Below are 17,258 nucleotides of genomic sequence, written 5' to 3' on the forward strand. Positions count from 1 at the left end.
TCTATTTATATTGTTCGTGCACTTTTCCAAAGCACCCGAACTTATGTGAATTATCTGTTAAAAATGTTTATGGAAAGCTGAGAATGCTGAACATGTACAAGGATATTCTTAACGTTGATATTCAACTCAGGTGACTCTTCAATTATGTCTGGTCCTACATATTACGATATATTATTCTGCCTGAACTGAAATCTGGGGACAGGAATAGCCTTCAGAAATTACAAAATGTGTGTGAAAGAAACTATTATGCATTTGTGCTGCCTAATATACAAACTGAATAACAGTCCTAATGCTCCAGTTTATCTAACATCTAAATTTCTGAAAAGAATTGATCCACATCGTTTATACAAATATTGTATTTCCTCACAAAAAAACTGTACTCTACTAAAGGTCCTTTTCATATTAATCCGTAAAAGTCTACAACTTCTTACCGGATTCTATCATAGCTAGTTTCTCATTAAATGCATTTCGAAGACTCATCAATACTCATTTATCTCATTTGATTGTTTCAAAACTGAAAAGTTGAAATTTTGTTTTGATTTGTATCATTATTGTGTTTTCCATTTGCTGGAATAATTTCCAATGTTGTGTTTTCGTTCAATTTCTGGTATTTCCTCTACATCTTTTGGTAATTTGAGGAAATGCATGGAAAAGCAGCAAATGTTGAGTGCTCTCTGATTTTGATCATACAGGCCGTTTTTTATCATGTGGTAACAAATTAGAACTAAACTAAAACCTAACAGATACGCAGACGATTAAAATAAAAAAAACTGTCATCGGGAACAATACAATGGTTCAAGAAAATTTAGGAGGACTCTCGCCTTCTCGAGTTATACGAGGAAAATCAAAAATGATGTTTTTTGTTTTTTCGAATGGAATTATTATTTCGGAGAATATCAAGAAATGTGAAAAAATGTTATTATATCCGAAGTGTAATATGACGATGTAATAATAAATAGTCGATAGAATCTCTCGTGTCAACAACTTTTTTTTTAAATATGGACCTGTCTTTTTTAATACAAATATTGCTAAAGCGATAAATTCACAATCCAATGGTATATCACATTTTATATTTATATAGCGTTTCATTAGAAATAACCACCATCATCAGTGACAACAATTAAACAGAAAAGCAATTTATTTTATCACGAACTTTTGGGAAAAATGAAACCAATACGATAATTTTTGTGGCAATTTTCTAGCATAATAGATGCAATACTATTTCATCAGTTCGGACTTCCATTGTCTAATATAATATAAATTGATTTGATAACCCTGAAAAAAATCAAAAAAAGATTAACCGTAAATAACAATTTTATTAAACAAAAAACTGAAATTACAAAGAAATAACATACCACAACAACCAAACAAATAAAAATGTAAATATTAATAAAAGCTGAAAAAATTAAAAAAATTAAAAATATTATTAACAAAAAATGAAAGAATAATAATTAAAAGATTTCAAACCAAGTTATGTCACAACGTTTCGATTGTTAGTATCCACAATCGTCTTCGGGTGATTACTGGATTTATTCCTCTGACATCTGACTATTTATAGGTCATTCGAGTGCTTTCACCTATTCCCTCTTCCCTCCTCAATGGTTTTGGCGGGAGATGACCGTTTGGCGGGAGTTGGTCGTTTTTTGCTTGATTAGAGGTTTCCATATGTTACGTATCTCTACGCTAGCTTGACTAAATGCGTTGTTGGACAACATATATGCGGCTTCTTTGAATTTTCTCCTAAACCAGTGTTCCTCTTTGTGGATGATTTCAGCTTAGGCCCACTTGATGTTGTGTTGATGAGTCCAAACATGCTCTGCTATTTCGAATTTGCTGGTTTATCCTCGCTGTGTGTGTTTCTTGTGCTCAGCAATGCGAACTTTCAACGGCCTCTTAGTTTCACCGATGTATGATTCTCCGCACTCGCAGGGTATCCGGTAAATGCAATTCTTGGAATCGCAGTCCAGAAATCCAACCACCATCAATCGACTAAGAGAGGAATCATCAAGACTCTACTGGACCGTGCTTTTGGGCTCTGTAATACAAGGGAAGGTCTCGAAAAGGAACTAGGCATCATCAAAAATGACCTTCAACGGAATGGTTACTCCAAAGTGATGGTAGAACAGGCCTAAGCTAGAAGACAGCAAGAACTCCACAAGGAAGAGAAGCCGCCACAACCAGTACTTATACTTCCCTACATCAGAGGATTATCGGAAAGGATAAGACAAATTGGGGCCAAGTATAACATCAGGACCTGCTTCAGATCTGGGAACACTATCCGTAGCAGCCTCACGAAAACCAGGCCACCAAATGCAGACTGCGATTTCAAGAATTGCATTTACCGGATACCCTGCGAGTGCGGAGAATCATACATCGGTGAAACTAAGAGGCCGTTGAAAGTTCGCATTGCTAAGCACAAGAAACACACACCGAGGAGAAACCAGCAAATCCGGAATAGCAGAGCATGTTTGGACTCATCAACACAACATCAAGTGGGCTCAAGCTGAAATTATCCACAAAGAGGAACACTGGTTTAGGAGAAAATTCAAAGAAGCTGCGTATATGTTGTCCAACAACGCATTTAGTCAAGCTAGCGTAGAGATACGTAACATATGGAAACCTCTAATCAAGCGAAAAACGACCAACTCCCGCCAAACGGTCATCTCCCGCCAAAACCAATGAAGCGGAAAGAGGGAAGAGGGAATAGGTGAAAGCACTCGAATGACCTATAAATAGTCAGATGTCGGAGGAATAAGTCCAGTTATCACCCAAATACGATTGTGGATACTAACAATCGAGACGTTGTGACATAACTTGGTTTGAAATCTTTTAATTTTAATTTTTTCATTTTTTGTTAATAATATTTTTAATTCTTTAAATCTCTTCAGCTTTCATTAATATTTCAATTTTTATTTGTTTGGTTGTTGTTGTATGTTATTTCTTTGTAATTTCAGTTTTTTGTTTAGTAAAATTGTTATTTTCGGTTAATTTTAAAAAAAATTTTTCAGGGTTATCAAATCAATTCATATTATATTAGACAATGGAAGTCCGAACTGATGAAATACACCACGAAACATTGTCAACCACCTTCAAACAAAAGATGTGATACTAATACATGCATCTCTTATCTTTTGTTTGAGATGGTCGATATCTGTACTTAGTGTTGAAAATACTTTATCCTTTATGTACCCCCAGACAATAAATCTAAAAGAGTAAGATCTGGGGATCGAGCTGGCCAGTTAATTAATCTTGGGAATATTGCATCTGAATGTTCCCTTACTATTGCTGCATTATGGGGGGAGCACCGTCTTGTTAGAAATATTGTATTTTATGGCGGATATTCAGTGGCAATTCATCTAAGTAGCTATCGAATTTATTGAATAGAAAATGAAGATAAATTTCAAATGATCATCGTCAAAGATACCAAGGATGTTTGTTCCCCAATTCCCAACTAAATATTTATTTCGAAACTTTCTTGGAAATTGGTTTCCCTATGTAAATGTTTATTTGTATTATTCCACCTATACTGAATATTTCTGTGAAACCAACCATTGTTGGTGAATTTTGATTCGTCTGTCCATATTATTTTTTTACAAATATTTCCAAATTCTCTATTTCTACGTCTTAACCACTTCGCAAATCGTACTCCCCTTCCGTAATCCCTTTCATTGAGATGAAGAACTTTGAGTATCCTATAGAATTTGTATTTGTTCTTTTTCAAAATAGTTCTGGTGGATTTCACAGAAATCCCCATTTCGTGGACAATTTCTCGTGAAGAACAATCTTGTAACAATTTTTGTAACTGGCCAATCCTAAATTAAAAAAAATGTTTTCACTGTGTAAATTTTTATGTGGTAATATTTGCTTGCCCATAACATTTATTTGATTCCTCACACTTCCAGTAACCACACATTTTCTTGTTTTCTTTCTTCTGTTAAATGCACCATAGCCCCTCAAATTTCTTTCTAATCGTCTAAACATTTATATGTTTGGAATACGACGATTCGGGTTTAGCTCAACATATGCATATTCCTTGCCAAAAGGGAATTTCTATTTGATTTTGCAAAAACTAAATAGCATATCAGTCTTTTCATCGTTTGAATACACCTTTGATATGTTCATAAACGTCTGACAGTTTTCAACAGATATCTACAACGCATTCATTTTTCCTGCCATAGAAACCAAGCAAAGCCTACGCGTTTGAAATGGTAAATGAATTGAGATACTATTTGATCATACCAAATTATACAACAATCGAATTTTGACCAAAAACTGATATTGTCGTAACTTCCAGGACTGAGAATTATAAAACTATTACGAATTATAATTGATTATGGAGAAATTAGTCTTGAAAGAAGGATTACGGCAATACAAAAATCTCCAAAACGAAAAAGTACGAATTTTCATCCTACCTACCAACCTATTGGGTTGTCTGAATTATATTTCGGAGAAATCGAAACAATTTACAGAAGAAGTAACGACAGGACCGTAATTTAAAATTGTTGTCACTGATGATGGTAGTTATTTCAAATGAAACGCTATAAAAATATCAAATGTGATATACTCTTGGATTGTGAATTTATTGGTATATCAATATCAAAAGACACATTACAATTATAGTTAAAATTAAATAATATGAGCTAATAAAATTATTCTAATTCCGGTGGAAGTTTCTATTCAAAATCAATCTGAATTACAGGCCAACCTTCCCCAAATTATACAGGGTCGTGCAACAGTGACGCGGTATTCCATATGTCGATTTAGGAAACAGATAGAAATCTACATTTCAATAATATTACCTCATTGCACGAGCCCGACAAAATAAAAATATTGGCGGTCACACAGGGTGTTCAATTTTTTCTGGACGGATCCCAACTGTGTTTTTTTTAATTAGCAACCTATATTTTTTATCGCTTATTCGGTTTATACATAGAAAATGAAACACACTTTATGTATATCTTCACTTCGAAAATTTTGACGATTTTTGAGATATCTAGCATGACAGGTTTTTTTTCCAATATTCGGAAGAAGCTGGTGGCTCGGTGGCTCGACGTAAACCATATTTTTTATGTATCCCCATAAGAAAAAAACCAGTTTTGGTAAATCTGGTGATCTAGCGGGCCACCGTACAGGCCCATTTCGTCCTATACATTTATTGGGAAATACTTCATTTAGATGATCTCTCACTTCTGCCGAATAGTGAGCAGGAGCACATACATTGTTCCATTCATAAGTCCCTGAAAAAAGTATGGACCAATTACATATTCTCCAATGATGCCTCCCCAGACATTTATCGACCACCTATATTGATAGTCCACCTGTCTCAATAAGTGGGGATTTTCTGTCGAAAAATAATGGTAATTATGTCGATTCACAAATCCATTTTTATGGAATGTCGATTCATCCGACCATAAAATTTCATTGAAAAAATATTCGTTTCGACGAATTTTTCTCATGGCCCAAAATCTCACTCTTTTCTCAAAATCGGCATACAGTAGTATGAGATGGATGAGAGCGATGTTTCTTCAAAACTCGTTGCACTGATCTCTCACTTATATCCACTATTTCACCAATTTGTCGTTGACTTCTACTAGGATCTTCTTCAACAGCAAGAAGAACTTGCAATTCATTATCTTCATTAGTAGCTGGCTTGATGCGCTCATGTTTAGAATAATTGATACATCCGGTTTCAACAAATCGTTTAATTTCATTTTATTCGCTGGGGTTGTTTTAGACCGAAAAAATATGGCACAAATTTCGATTATTGAAATTATTGTAATTATTCAAGTACGTACATTTTGCGGTGTAATTCAAAACTTGTTTATCTAGCAACAGATAATTTTAGGCATGGGCGATATTTCAAAGAAAGGCTTCGACAAAAACTATGCATCAAATGAAGAAATTGCCCGGTGTTCTATTTAGGGAATATATCTCGATCACAGTCGTCACATATGGATTTAACAGTAAAAAAATCATTGATATTATGACGATACAATAGAGAGTTGTCATTTTTAGAAAAAAAAAAATAAGAAAAACTATAGGACGCGTTATCATGTACAAAATTGAAACAAGATATCTTTCGTACATTCTTCAGTCGTCAATGAGAGAGTTACCAATGTAGAATATTTGACCAAAAAAAAATTCAATTGAACTTTGCACAACTTTATAATTACAAATATTCTGAGTGATGAATATTGGAAAAAAAAACCTGTTAGGCTAGATATCTCGAAAACCGTAGAAACTGAACCTGAACCGTAGAAACTGAAAAAACGATAAAAAATATAGGTTGCCATTTAAAAAACACAATTGGGATCCGCCCAGAACAAATTGAACACCCTGTGTGACCGCCAATATTTTTATTTTGTCGATCTCGAGTAATAAGGTAATATTATAGAAATTTAGATTCCTATCTGTTTCCTAAAAAGAGATATGGAACACCGCGCCACTGTTGCAGGACCCTGTATAGTGATCTGTGTATTGAGTTTGTAAAACAAAAATTTGTTATATTTTCAATTTTGTATTTTTGTGATTAAAGCAAAACTGGGTGTGTGAAAACTCAGCTCTGCCATCAACTGCTCAAGCCATCTTCTTTTGCGGCGCTATATTGGGAGGACTAGTCTTCGGATGGATTGCAGATCGATTTGGAAGAATACCTGCTTTGGTAGGCACCAATTTGATCGGTCTCGTCGGAGGAGTAGCTACCATATTTTGCAGCGGTTTCTGGGCATTTAGTTTTTGTAGATTCCTGGTCGGAATGGCTTTCGATAACTGCTTCACAATGATGTATATTTTAGGTGAGTGATTTGGTAAGCAAATTTGAAACACTTTCGTTTGACTCCCCACTTTGAAAGTATATAAAAAAAATTGAAATTCCGAGTGAAGAAATTTACTTCGTCTTGCACAAGTACGCGGTTGTTGACATTAAGTTGAACCCCAATTGAAAACAAAAAAGGATCATAACCTAACCGCTAACGAATGCCACAATATTTAGACACACTGAATATGTTTCAGAAACATTTGAATGCCTATACACAGTGTAACATAAGTACGTTAAAGTATTTGAATGACGTATTCCCGAGACAATTTTGAAGAAAAAAGTCTGTATGAACTTCTGTCCGAAAATTCTTCGTTTCGGAGAAATTCAATTTTTTTGTTCGCTTTTTGAAAATAACTCTTGCAAAAATGAGTTTTTTTGCATGAAATTCGGTACCCGGGGTTTTTTTGACGTGGAAAATCATAATTTTGTATTAATTTTCATGTAACATGTAGAGGGCACTGTCATTATTTATTTCAAATTGCCGTAACTTTTTTGACACTAAACTTTTGGTATTTTTCATTAAAAAACCAATTCCCACACATTTTCCAAGTAAAAAAGGTACACCTCCTCAATAACGCTGAAGGCAATCGTTTTCGAGATATTTACAATTTTTTATATCGATGCATATTACTTAGCTCCTAGGGCGCTAAGTGAAGCTGCTGAGAACATTACAAAAACTAAGTATGTGGTGGATCTCGTCAAAATAAACAAAGTTTTCTTTTTCGAAATACAGAATGTTGAAATTTTTCAAAACATGGTACGTTTTGTCATAAGTTTTTTGCAATTTTAGTTATTTTCATCAAACTTTATTCGCAGTATAGACTTCTTCTAAACAGAGCATTATCGAACTGCTTTTTCAACGCAAATTAAAAAAAATTGTCAGGTTTAATTATTCAATTAGAAAGTGATACATTTTGGAGTTGGTGAAAAAAACAATTCAGAGAAATACTATAATATAATAATAATAATCTTTATTTTATTTTATTTGAAATAGGTAATCCTAATCTACATTCACAAAGTATAATCTTATATATAGTAATTAGCAGCTACTTCGATAGTATTAATATATTTGTTTTGTTTTAAATTTAAACGTACACACTAGGTATTTACATTTCGAGTTATATTTTCCATTGTTTTGCTTAAGAAAACCATTCAAGTATAGCCAAATACCATAATAATCATATACAATCCTACATATGAACCAATAAGAATGTTATCCCAATATACACTTATAGCCCGAAAGAAAATACATATATTGATACCATTCACGTACAGCCAAATACCACAATAATCATATACAAACATACATATGAAACCAATAAGTTATGCTATCCCACTACCCACTATACACTCATATCCCGTAAGAAGATACATATATTAATACTCGTATTGATACTAAAAATTATTAATCCTGATAGATATACAATACAACGATTTTACTTTTGCTGTAAATGGTTTATCATTTTTATTTTGAACTGTTGCAGAGTTTCTGATTTCTTTATATCATCTGGCAAACTGTTGTAAGCAATGAATCAATCCCTTGAACACCAAAGTTTTAATATTGTAAGCTTTTGTTTGCCTAGTCACATGTAAGTTATGTTTACTTCTCGTATCATGCTGGTGAACTTGCGTATTTATAGTTATATATTTGTGAAAATATGATGGAAGAAGATTATGCAACATTTTGAAGATATAACTCATAGTTAAATAAATAAGTCTATTTTCTATTGACAGCCATTGTAATGTTTCCAACATCAATGATATTGGTGTATATCTGTTACATCTCAAAGTGATTCTCATTGCACGATTTTGAAGTTTTTGTAGTGATCTCATTTTATTGAGGTCAAAACCATACAATAAGGTCGGGCAATATTCGAAGTGAGGTTTGATAATTGTATTATATACGGTAATTCTTGAGCTCATACTCAAATGCTGAGATACCCTCGAAAAAAAATATAGTTTTTTGAGTATTTTTTTCTGAATATAATTGAAATGACCATTCAACGTTGAGTGGTTGTCAAGCATAAACCCTAAATATTTAAACTCTTGAACTAATTCAATTGTATTATTTTCTATTTTGATGTGAATTTCATTTATATCAAATTGTCTGTATTTAAATGGTGTGGCAATTATCATCCCCTTTGTTTTGTCTACATTCAGTTTCAATTTATTCATTTTGAGGTATTCTGTTATTCTATTTAAAGAATTATTCATCTTTTGTACGGCATTATTCAAATCTCTATCAGTTACTGATATTAACGTGTCATCTGCGAACAAGTGTATATAGTCACATTCATTGTAATGCTTTATGTCATTTATGTATAGAAGAAACAATAGCGGGCCCAAAATGCTTCCTTGTGGAACTCCATGTTGCACTTCCAATGGAGCTGACAATGAATTACCAACTTTTGTTTGTTATTGTCTACCTGTTAAATAGTTGTTAATCCATTCAAGTACTTTTCCCCTTATGCCGTAGAGTTTCAGTTTTTTTAGGAGTATATTATGGTTAATGGTTTCAAATGCTCGCCTCAAATCCAAAAACACAACCACAGTGAACATATTTTTACTCATACTACTTTTCCATTCATTAACAGTTAACTGAATGGCTGACTCACATGAATGATTGGATCTAAAACCAGATTGATTCATAAAAAGTATACTCTTTTCATTACAATATTGCAACAGTTGTTTATAAACTACTAGTTCTAACAGTTTTTCAGCACAAGGTAAAGTGTTGATAGGGCGGAATTCATTACATTTATTTGTATTAGTCACTTTTTCAGTTGGAGTAACAGTACTAATCTTCAATTCTGTAGGAACCATACCTTTTTCTAATGATGTATTTATAAAATAACACCATACATGACCAATTACCTGAAAACTGTTTTTTATAATTTTACTATACATTTCATCAATAGGTGAACCTTTATTAGCATCAATTTCCGATATTACTATTTTCAGCTGTTTTAGGTCTATTAGTTCGAAGGCACTAAAGCTATCTTCATAATTTTCAATATAGCAAACTAACTCACACTCTTCAATACTTTGGATAATATCGTTGATACTACTTAGAAAGTATTTATTAAAACAATCTGCTATGTCATTACTGTCTTTTATCAATATATTTCGTCCATTCCGTTCAAAGTATACACCATTAAAATAGTAATTGTGGTTTTTTTTCGGATTTATTAAGTTTTTCAACGTTTTCCACATTAAACGTGGATTATGTACATTTCTATCAATTTGGTTGAAGTAAAAGTGATCTTTCTTTTTTTTAATGATATTTACAACAGCATTTCGTTTAAGCTTAAAATTTTCCCAATTCACATCACTTGAATTCAGTTTAAAACACTTATATGCCATGTCTCTATCTCTACTTAGTTTTCTGACTTCGTTGTCGTACCAGGGTAATTCATTTTCATAATGAGTAATTGTTTTTAAGGGAGCTATCTCATTTACAACTTGGTTGAAGTGTTCTTTTATATTAATGAAAATATCATCTATATTGGTACTATTTAGCAGAAAAGTGCAGTTAATCAAGTTTAAATTGATATCATCGAGATTTTTATCAGTTAATCGTCTTACAATTTTCATACATTTGTTGCTAAAATTAATTTTTTCAGAATAGAAACATTTGATTGATATTACAGCATGATCAGTAATTTTTGGTTCGTCTAGTACATTCACTTGACTATGTATTTTCGAAATTCGTTAGTACATAATCAATTAGTGTTTTACTTGTATTCGTCACTCTGGTGAACGTTTTTACCTCTTGAGTTATACCGTATGTATTAAATATATCCTTGATTTTGTTTGTATAAAAGTCACCTGAAAAGAAATTCAAATTAAAGTCTCCAACCAAGATTGTACGACAGTTGTTACAGAATATTTCTTCACATATATTTTCCAAATGCTCCAAAAAAGTTGCATGACTTTCGTTTGGAGAATGATACAAACAACCAATTACCCATTTTGTACCAGCATATGTGGTTGTGATAAATTTACACCAGTAATTACGGTTATGGACAAATGTTTTATATACTGTATATTGAATTTCTTTTCTTACAAAGATAGTAACACCCCCTGTATGTCTAGAATCTGAGTCGCATCTGATTAAGGAGTAATTTTTTATATCTAGTTCATGATTATTCATTTCTACTGTAGTTCTTGATTCACTGAGCAATATAAATGATGGATTGTAGTAGGATATCTCAGCTAAGAGTTGAGGTTTATAAGCTAATAAACTTTCAATATTTAAGTAAACTATATCTGAATTATATTCAAGTTTGTTATGATGACTAATATATGAGTAGTTTAGTTTTTTGAATCTTTTTTGTCATAATATTTATTTACAATTTTTGGCATTCCTCTTATATATCTTATGCATTTCGAATTATCACCAGCACTCATTATTGATTCAAGTTTTGATTTTAATTCTTTATAGTAATTTCTCTGCCTAGGCGTTTGGTCGCTAAATATTTTTACTGAAGGTACCTTTTCTGTTAATTTTCTACTATTTTTCAGTATATTTATTACCGATTCATTTGAATCCAATATAACTTTGATAGGACGGCTTTTTCTTCCATCATATTTTCTATCTATATTTTGTAGTAGTTGTTTAACAGTGTTTTTTTCATCCTCAAGCCTATGGATTCTGTTTTCGGCATTCGACTCATTTACATTGATGATCATTACATTATTCGCTCTTTTTCTTCTTTCTTCCATCTCATTGATAAATTCTTCCATTTCCATTTTTTCATCTCCGTTCTTTAATTTCAATAATTCCGCTTCCAGAGGAAGCGGAATTATTGAAATTAAGAGGATTTTCGATAAAATTTGCGGGTGTTGTTCGACTTTTCTTTGAAGCCATTGAGCAAATTCGATACGTGGTTGAAAATCACATAGTGTAAGTGCCTGGACACGCTAAATATGATAAGGATATAATTGCTGTTCCTTTAAAATTCTGTGAACTGTCATGTGACTCACATTTAAAGTTTGACTAATATTTCTTGTATCTAATTTCTTCGAGAACTGCCTCTTTCAATTCTACAGTTCTTGTAGTCCGTGGCCGTCCTACTGCAGAATTTGTTTCAAAGCTTTCAGATTCGGAAAGTCGCCGGAAAAGATTTGCAAATGTCGCTGCACAAGGAGTCACGCGTTGGGGATACCTTTCCTGATAGATGCGTCTGGCCTCGCTTGAATTTCCGTCAGCCAAGCCGTATGCAAAAACCATATCAGCCATTTCAGCATTCGTAAAGTCTGGCATGGTACCAAAAAATCACTTGATAAACTTCGAACTGTGAATTTGTCAAGTAATAGTTAAATATGTGACGGCGAACTTCTATTTTTATAAACAAACTTTCATAACCTACTCGATTCAATTAAATTAATTTGCAAGCGGAGAGTGACAACAATTATTGAAATCAAATTTGGCTATAAAGTAATATGCATCGACATATAAAATTGTGAATATTTCGAAAACGATCACCTCCAGCGTTGTTGAGGAAGTGTACCTTTTTTACTTGGAAAAGGTGTGGGAATTAGGTTTTTTCATGAAAATTACCAAAAGTTCATTGTCAGAAAAGTTAGGGCAATTTGAAATAAATAATGACAGTGTACGCAGCGTCCTCTAGATGTTACATGAAAATTAATACGGAATTATGATTTCCCACGTCAAAAAAACCCCGGGTACCGTATTTTATGCAAGAGTCATTTCCAAAAAGCGAACAAAAATTGAATTTCACTACCCCGTATCTCCGAAACGAAGCATTATCGGACACAAGTTCATATAGACTTTTTTCTTTAAAATTGTTTCAGGAATACGTTACTTGAATATTTTATCGTACTTATGTTACACCCTGTAGATAAAAAAAAATTATTCCCAAACCCAAACCGATAATGGTCGGTCACCCTATATATTGAATTATTATTCGAAAAAAATTGAATTTTTCAATATTTCCCATGTAACTAATAAATAATCTGTGCGTTACTTGCAGACTTTTCAACCTGTCTTACAAGGAAGGAGTTTTTCCTTCTTGTTGGAAAGTTGCTCGCATTCCCAAAAAGGGCAAGGAAAATCTTCCAAATAACTATAGACCAGTCGCTTTGCTATCAGTGATATCAAAAATCATGGAGAAAGTCGTAAACTACCATGTCCTCAAATATTTGGAAGGCTTCAACATTTTGAGCGATCATCAATATGGCTTTTCGGAAACAAAGATCAACAGGCGACCGTCTATCGTATGTTATCCATAATATTTGGAATAACGCAATCGAGAAACATGGAGAATCAAGAGCTGTTTCGCTTGATATTTTTAGGATCTTTGACCGTGTGTGGCATGAAATAAAACCAAGAATCCAACATATTGCTTTGCTGATGACAGTACACTTGTCTCGTCATTCCATTTGGATTCCAGGATATCGGCTACCGGCAGCAGAAGGTTGCATATCTTAACGATCATTTAGAAGTGATTTCGAATTGGGGTAAAAGTAACCAGGTTCAATTCAATGTCACAAAAACCCAGGCATTGGTTTTCTCCGCTGGAATTGCAAAGGCTGCTTCTCAAAAGCTTGGAACACTGTTCCGAACCAGAAAACTATACACACCTCTTTATAAAACTCAGATCAGACCTTGTTTGGAATATTGTTCTCATGTATAGAGCTCGCCCTCAAGCATACCCCGCGAAGCTTCTGGATTCCATCCAGAAAAGAGCCATCCGCTTGATTGGAGACGCGAACATCACTTGCAACATCGGTAGTCTGGAACAGCGAAGAGAGGTTGGGAATTTGTCTTTCTTTTATAGATACTTTCACGGGAAGTGTTCAAGTGACTTGGCACATTTGATTCCACCAAGAGCGGAAGATAGATAGACATATATTTTATTGTCCAAGAAAATACAATCTTATTGACAAAGCTTGTTGAAAAATCTGGTATATATAGTAATTCAAAGAATAAAAAAAAAAGAAACAATTCAAAAACACAAATACCCAGAAACACAATTTGAGCAAAACTAAGTTCACATATCTAATATATAAAATATAACAATAGAAAATAAAATTTAAGGAAGTTTGTAGACAAAATAGTATGTATAGTCCCTTTCAAAAGATGTAAATAACAAATAGACACAATTTGAACATAAGTTCACATGTTTGTTTGAAGGTGGTTGACAGTGTTTCGTGGTGTATTTCATCAGTTCGGACTTTCATTGTCTAATATAATATAAATTGATTTGAAATATCTGAAAAAAATAAAATATTAACCGAAAATAACAATTTTATTAAAACAAAAAACTGAAATTACAAGGAACTAACATACAAGCTACAACCAGAAAATAAAAAATTGAAATGTTAATAAATGCTGAAAATTGAAAAATATTATTAACAAAAATGAAAAATAAAAATTAAAAGATTCCAAACTAAGTTACGTCACGACGTTTCGATTGTTAGTATCCACAATCGAGTTATCACCCGAAGACGATTGTGGATACTAACAATCGAAACGTCGTGACGTAACTTGATTTGAAATCTTTCAATTTTTATTTTTCATTTTTGTTAATAATATTTTTTAATTTTCAGCTTTTATTAATATTTCAATTTTTTTATTTTCTAATCGTAGCTTGTATGTTATTTCCTTGTAATTTCAGTTTTTTGTTTTAATGAAAATTCTCATTTTCGGTTAATCTTTTATTCTTTTTCAGGGATTTCAATTCAATTTATATTATATTTGACAATGGAAGTCCGAACTGATGAAATACATAACTTCACATGTCCTGACAATAAAATAAGATATATCCCAGTATAAAATATAATTTAAAGTATAGGTGTCAATATAAACAACAAAAAACACCTACATTACATCACAGCAAGTTCCATTGTAATATTCATCAAGAGTGTTGTACGCTTTAGTTGCAAGGGCATCTTTAACAAGATTTCTGAACTTTTTATAGCTTTTTTCCTTCCTAATTTCGTAAGGTATGTGATTATACAGTTTTTTACTTTCATAAATTGAAGAATACTTTGTTTGGCTCGTTTTTGGAACAGGAAGATGTATTTTATTTTCAGTTACTTGACGGGTTATGTAATTTGTATGTTCCGGAGTTCCATCCATATTATGTTTTTTGTAAATCAGGCAAACAGTTTCAAGTATGAAAATACAAGTAATAGTGAAAATTTTTTCTCTCAAAAATGGTCTGCATGACTCACGCACTCCCACCTTGCATAAGTATCTAACCTCTCGCTTTTGCAAAACAAACACCGAATGAAAAAATTGTTGACTGCAAAATCCCCAGAAGGCAACACCAAACCTCAGGTGGGACTCAATCAGGGAATGATATACCATTTTTGTTGTGGATGAGCTCAATTCATCCAACATCCTGATGCCAATTTTTTATTCAAAGCTGAAATATGTTGATTAAATTTTAATTTGTTATCCATGAAGATTCCCAGGAATTTGGATTGGTTTTTATTCGCCAGAATTTGTCTATTCAAGTATAAATTGTTAATATGACAGCTGAAGGTGAGTAAGTTTGTTTTTTCAATATAAAAGCACAAGTAGTTTGCATCACACCATATTTTCACAACTTTGAAATCACTAGAGATAGTTTCTTTCATATTAGAAGTATTTTTTCTATGCCAAAGGAGCGTGATGTCATCCTCAAAGTTCGTAAAAATTCCTTGAATTGAGAGAGTAACAAGGTCATTTACATAAATAAGGGAAAGAATCGGGCCCAGTACTGATCCTTGTGGAACGCCCCATAAGATATCCTCAGTGTGTGATAGTTTTTCGTTTGATCTTACTTACTGTTTTCTATCACTTAAGTAAGATCTGAACCAGTCATTACACACTCCTCTTAAGATTTTTTATTTTTTTTAATCTTTATTTTTCGTTTGGGAAAACATTCTACAACTTCAAAAAGTCTGGTTAATAATCCTTGAAAGGCGCCTATAGAATCGCTTGAAGACAAAACCTCTTCCTATGCAGTTTGCTCGCAATTGTGTTCAAATTTATTAACATTTTTGCTTCAATGCTTTCTTTGAGTTATTACTTTTAATAGAGAATTTATACATATGAGAAATGCGCGACGGACTGTGACTGCTCATCGTTTTGAGGTTCAACTCAGTACATCTCGAACTTTTTCATTCGGGGAACTGCGTTCATGTGGAATAAACTTCCTGAGAACGTTTTGCCAAATGGATTTAATCTCCAGCAATTCAAATCCAATGCGAATCGGTACTTTCGCACAGGCACCGCTCTGAGAGCGCCTTAAGAATTTTCCTGTAGTGCTTGTGTTTTGTCTTTAAAAAAGAGGTAGATTTTAAAGTGATTACTCGGGGCGTTTTTTGGCATACTGAAGGAAAAGGCAAAATATTGGTTGTGTGTAGTTTTTGGAACGATCTGTTAAAGTGAAAAAATTAATGAATTTTATGGTTGGTGCTTTTCAGTTCTAGAGTACGTTGGACCAAAATGGAGGACCTTTGTGGCCAATATGTCTATAGCGATCTTCTTCACTTTTGCTGCTTCTGTTTTGCCATGGATAGCTTATTACCTAGCCGATTGGAAACTTCTGTGTTTAGTAACATCTGCACCTTTACTGTTTGGTCTTTTAACACCATGGATGGTCCCTGAATCTGCAAGGTAAGATTTATAAATTAACTAAAATATCTATTGAACACCATGAAGTCTCTTAATGTCATTTTTAAGTGAGTACTTTTCATTACCTTCTATTGACGATGGGTAAAATGTTACAACCGTCAGAAATCTGATTTCGTAGTCACTGAGTCGAATATTTTAAAAATGAGAATTCTTTTTAACCAGTATACTTTCTGCAATACATATACAGTGTGTAAAAGCTAAATGGAATAAATTCATTATTTCGGTTACTATACATATTTAAAAAAAACCGGATACACGTCAAATGTAAATTATAATTTGACATTCTTCAACATAAAAATACCATCCCCACCTTCAACCCCTTTTGAATGACAGGTACAGCCCTCAATTTTTCAAATGGGAAGTATGGTTTGTGATATATCGTTTGAAATGTCTCTAAAACAGTGCTGCCGTTAAGGTACTATTGTACCGCATTCGGTACTATTCCATGATTTTGATACGAAGATACTACCCGGATCAATATGTAGACTATTCGGTACTATTTACTATAATCCCAATTTTTTACATTTTCACGTTGACTCCCATCGAGTACAGTAAAAAATAACAATAATATGTGTGGCAACAATGTAATTCCGTGTTTCAAGTTTCAGATCAGCAAATTCCGTACTTGTGTCAAAATTGCGAACTATCATCATAACTCTGCATTATTTAATCCTGTGTTCTGTATTGTGCCTGTGAACTGTGGTTCTGTCATCTGTCAGTAAGTCAGCAGAACAGCAGTTTCAACTTCTAACCTCACACCTCACCTTGAGAAATTGGTTTTATTGTTTT

The 17,258-nt window shown here is 33.0% G+C and overlaps 1 protein-coding gene across 3 annotated transcripts in view; it reads left to right on the forward strand.

Moving 5' to 3' along the window:
- Positions 1–17,258, forward strand: part of LOC111516393 (organic cation transporter protein) — a 171,332-nt gene that overhangs the window by 124,629 nt on the left and 29,445 nt on the right. For all 3 annotated transcript variants that reach the window (XM_074186698.1, XM_074186697.1, XM_074186699.1), the window contains exons 3-4: positions 6,536–6,794; positions 16,259–16,451. In XM_074186698.1, coding sequence (XP_074042799.1) covers positions 6,536–6,794; positions 16,259–16,451 — 452 coding nt within the window. The remainder of the gene's footprint in view (positions 1–6,535; positions 6,795–16,258; positions 16,452–17,258) is intronic.

The sequence above is a fragment of the Leptinotarsa decemlineata genome, unplaced genomic scaffold, assembly GCF_025532065.1.
Source record: "Leptinotarsa decemlineata unplaced genomic scaffold, Ldec_3_MD MMD2_P_RNA_scaffold_4, whole genome shotgun sequence".
Classification (NCBI taxonomy): domain Eukaryota; kingdom Metazoa; phylum Arthropoda; class Insecta; order Coleoptera; family Chrysomelidae; genus Leptinotarsa; species Leptinotarsa decemlineata.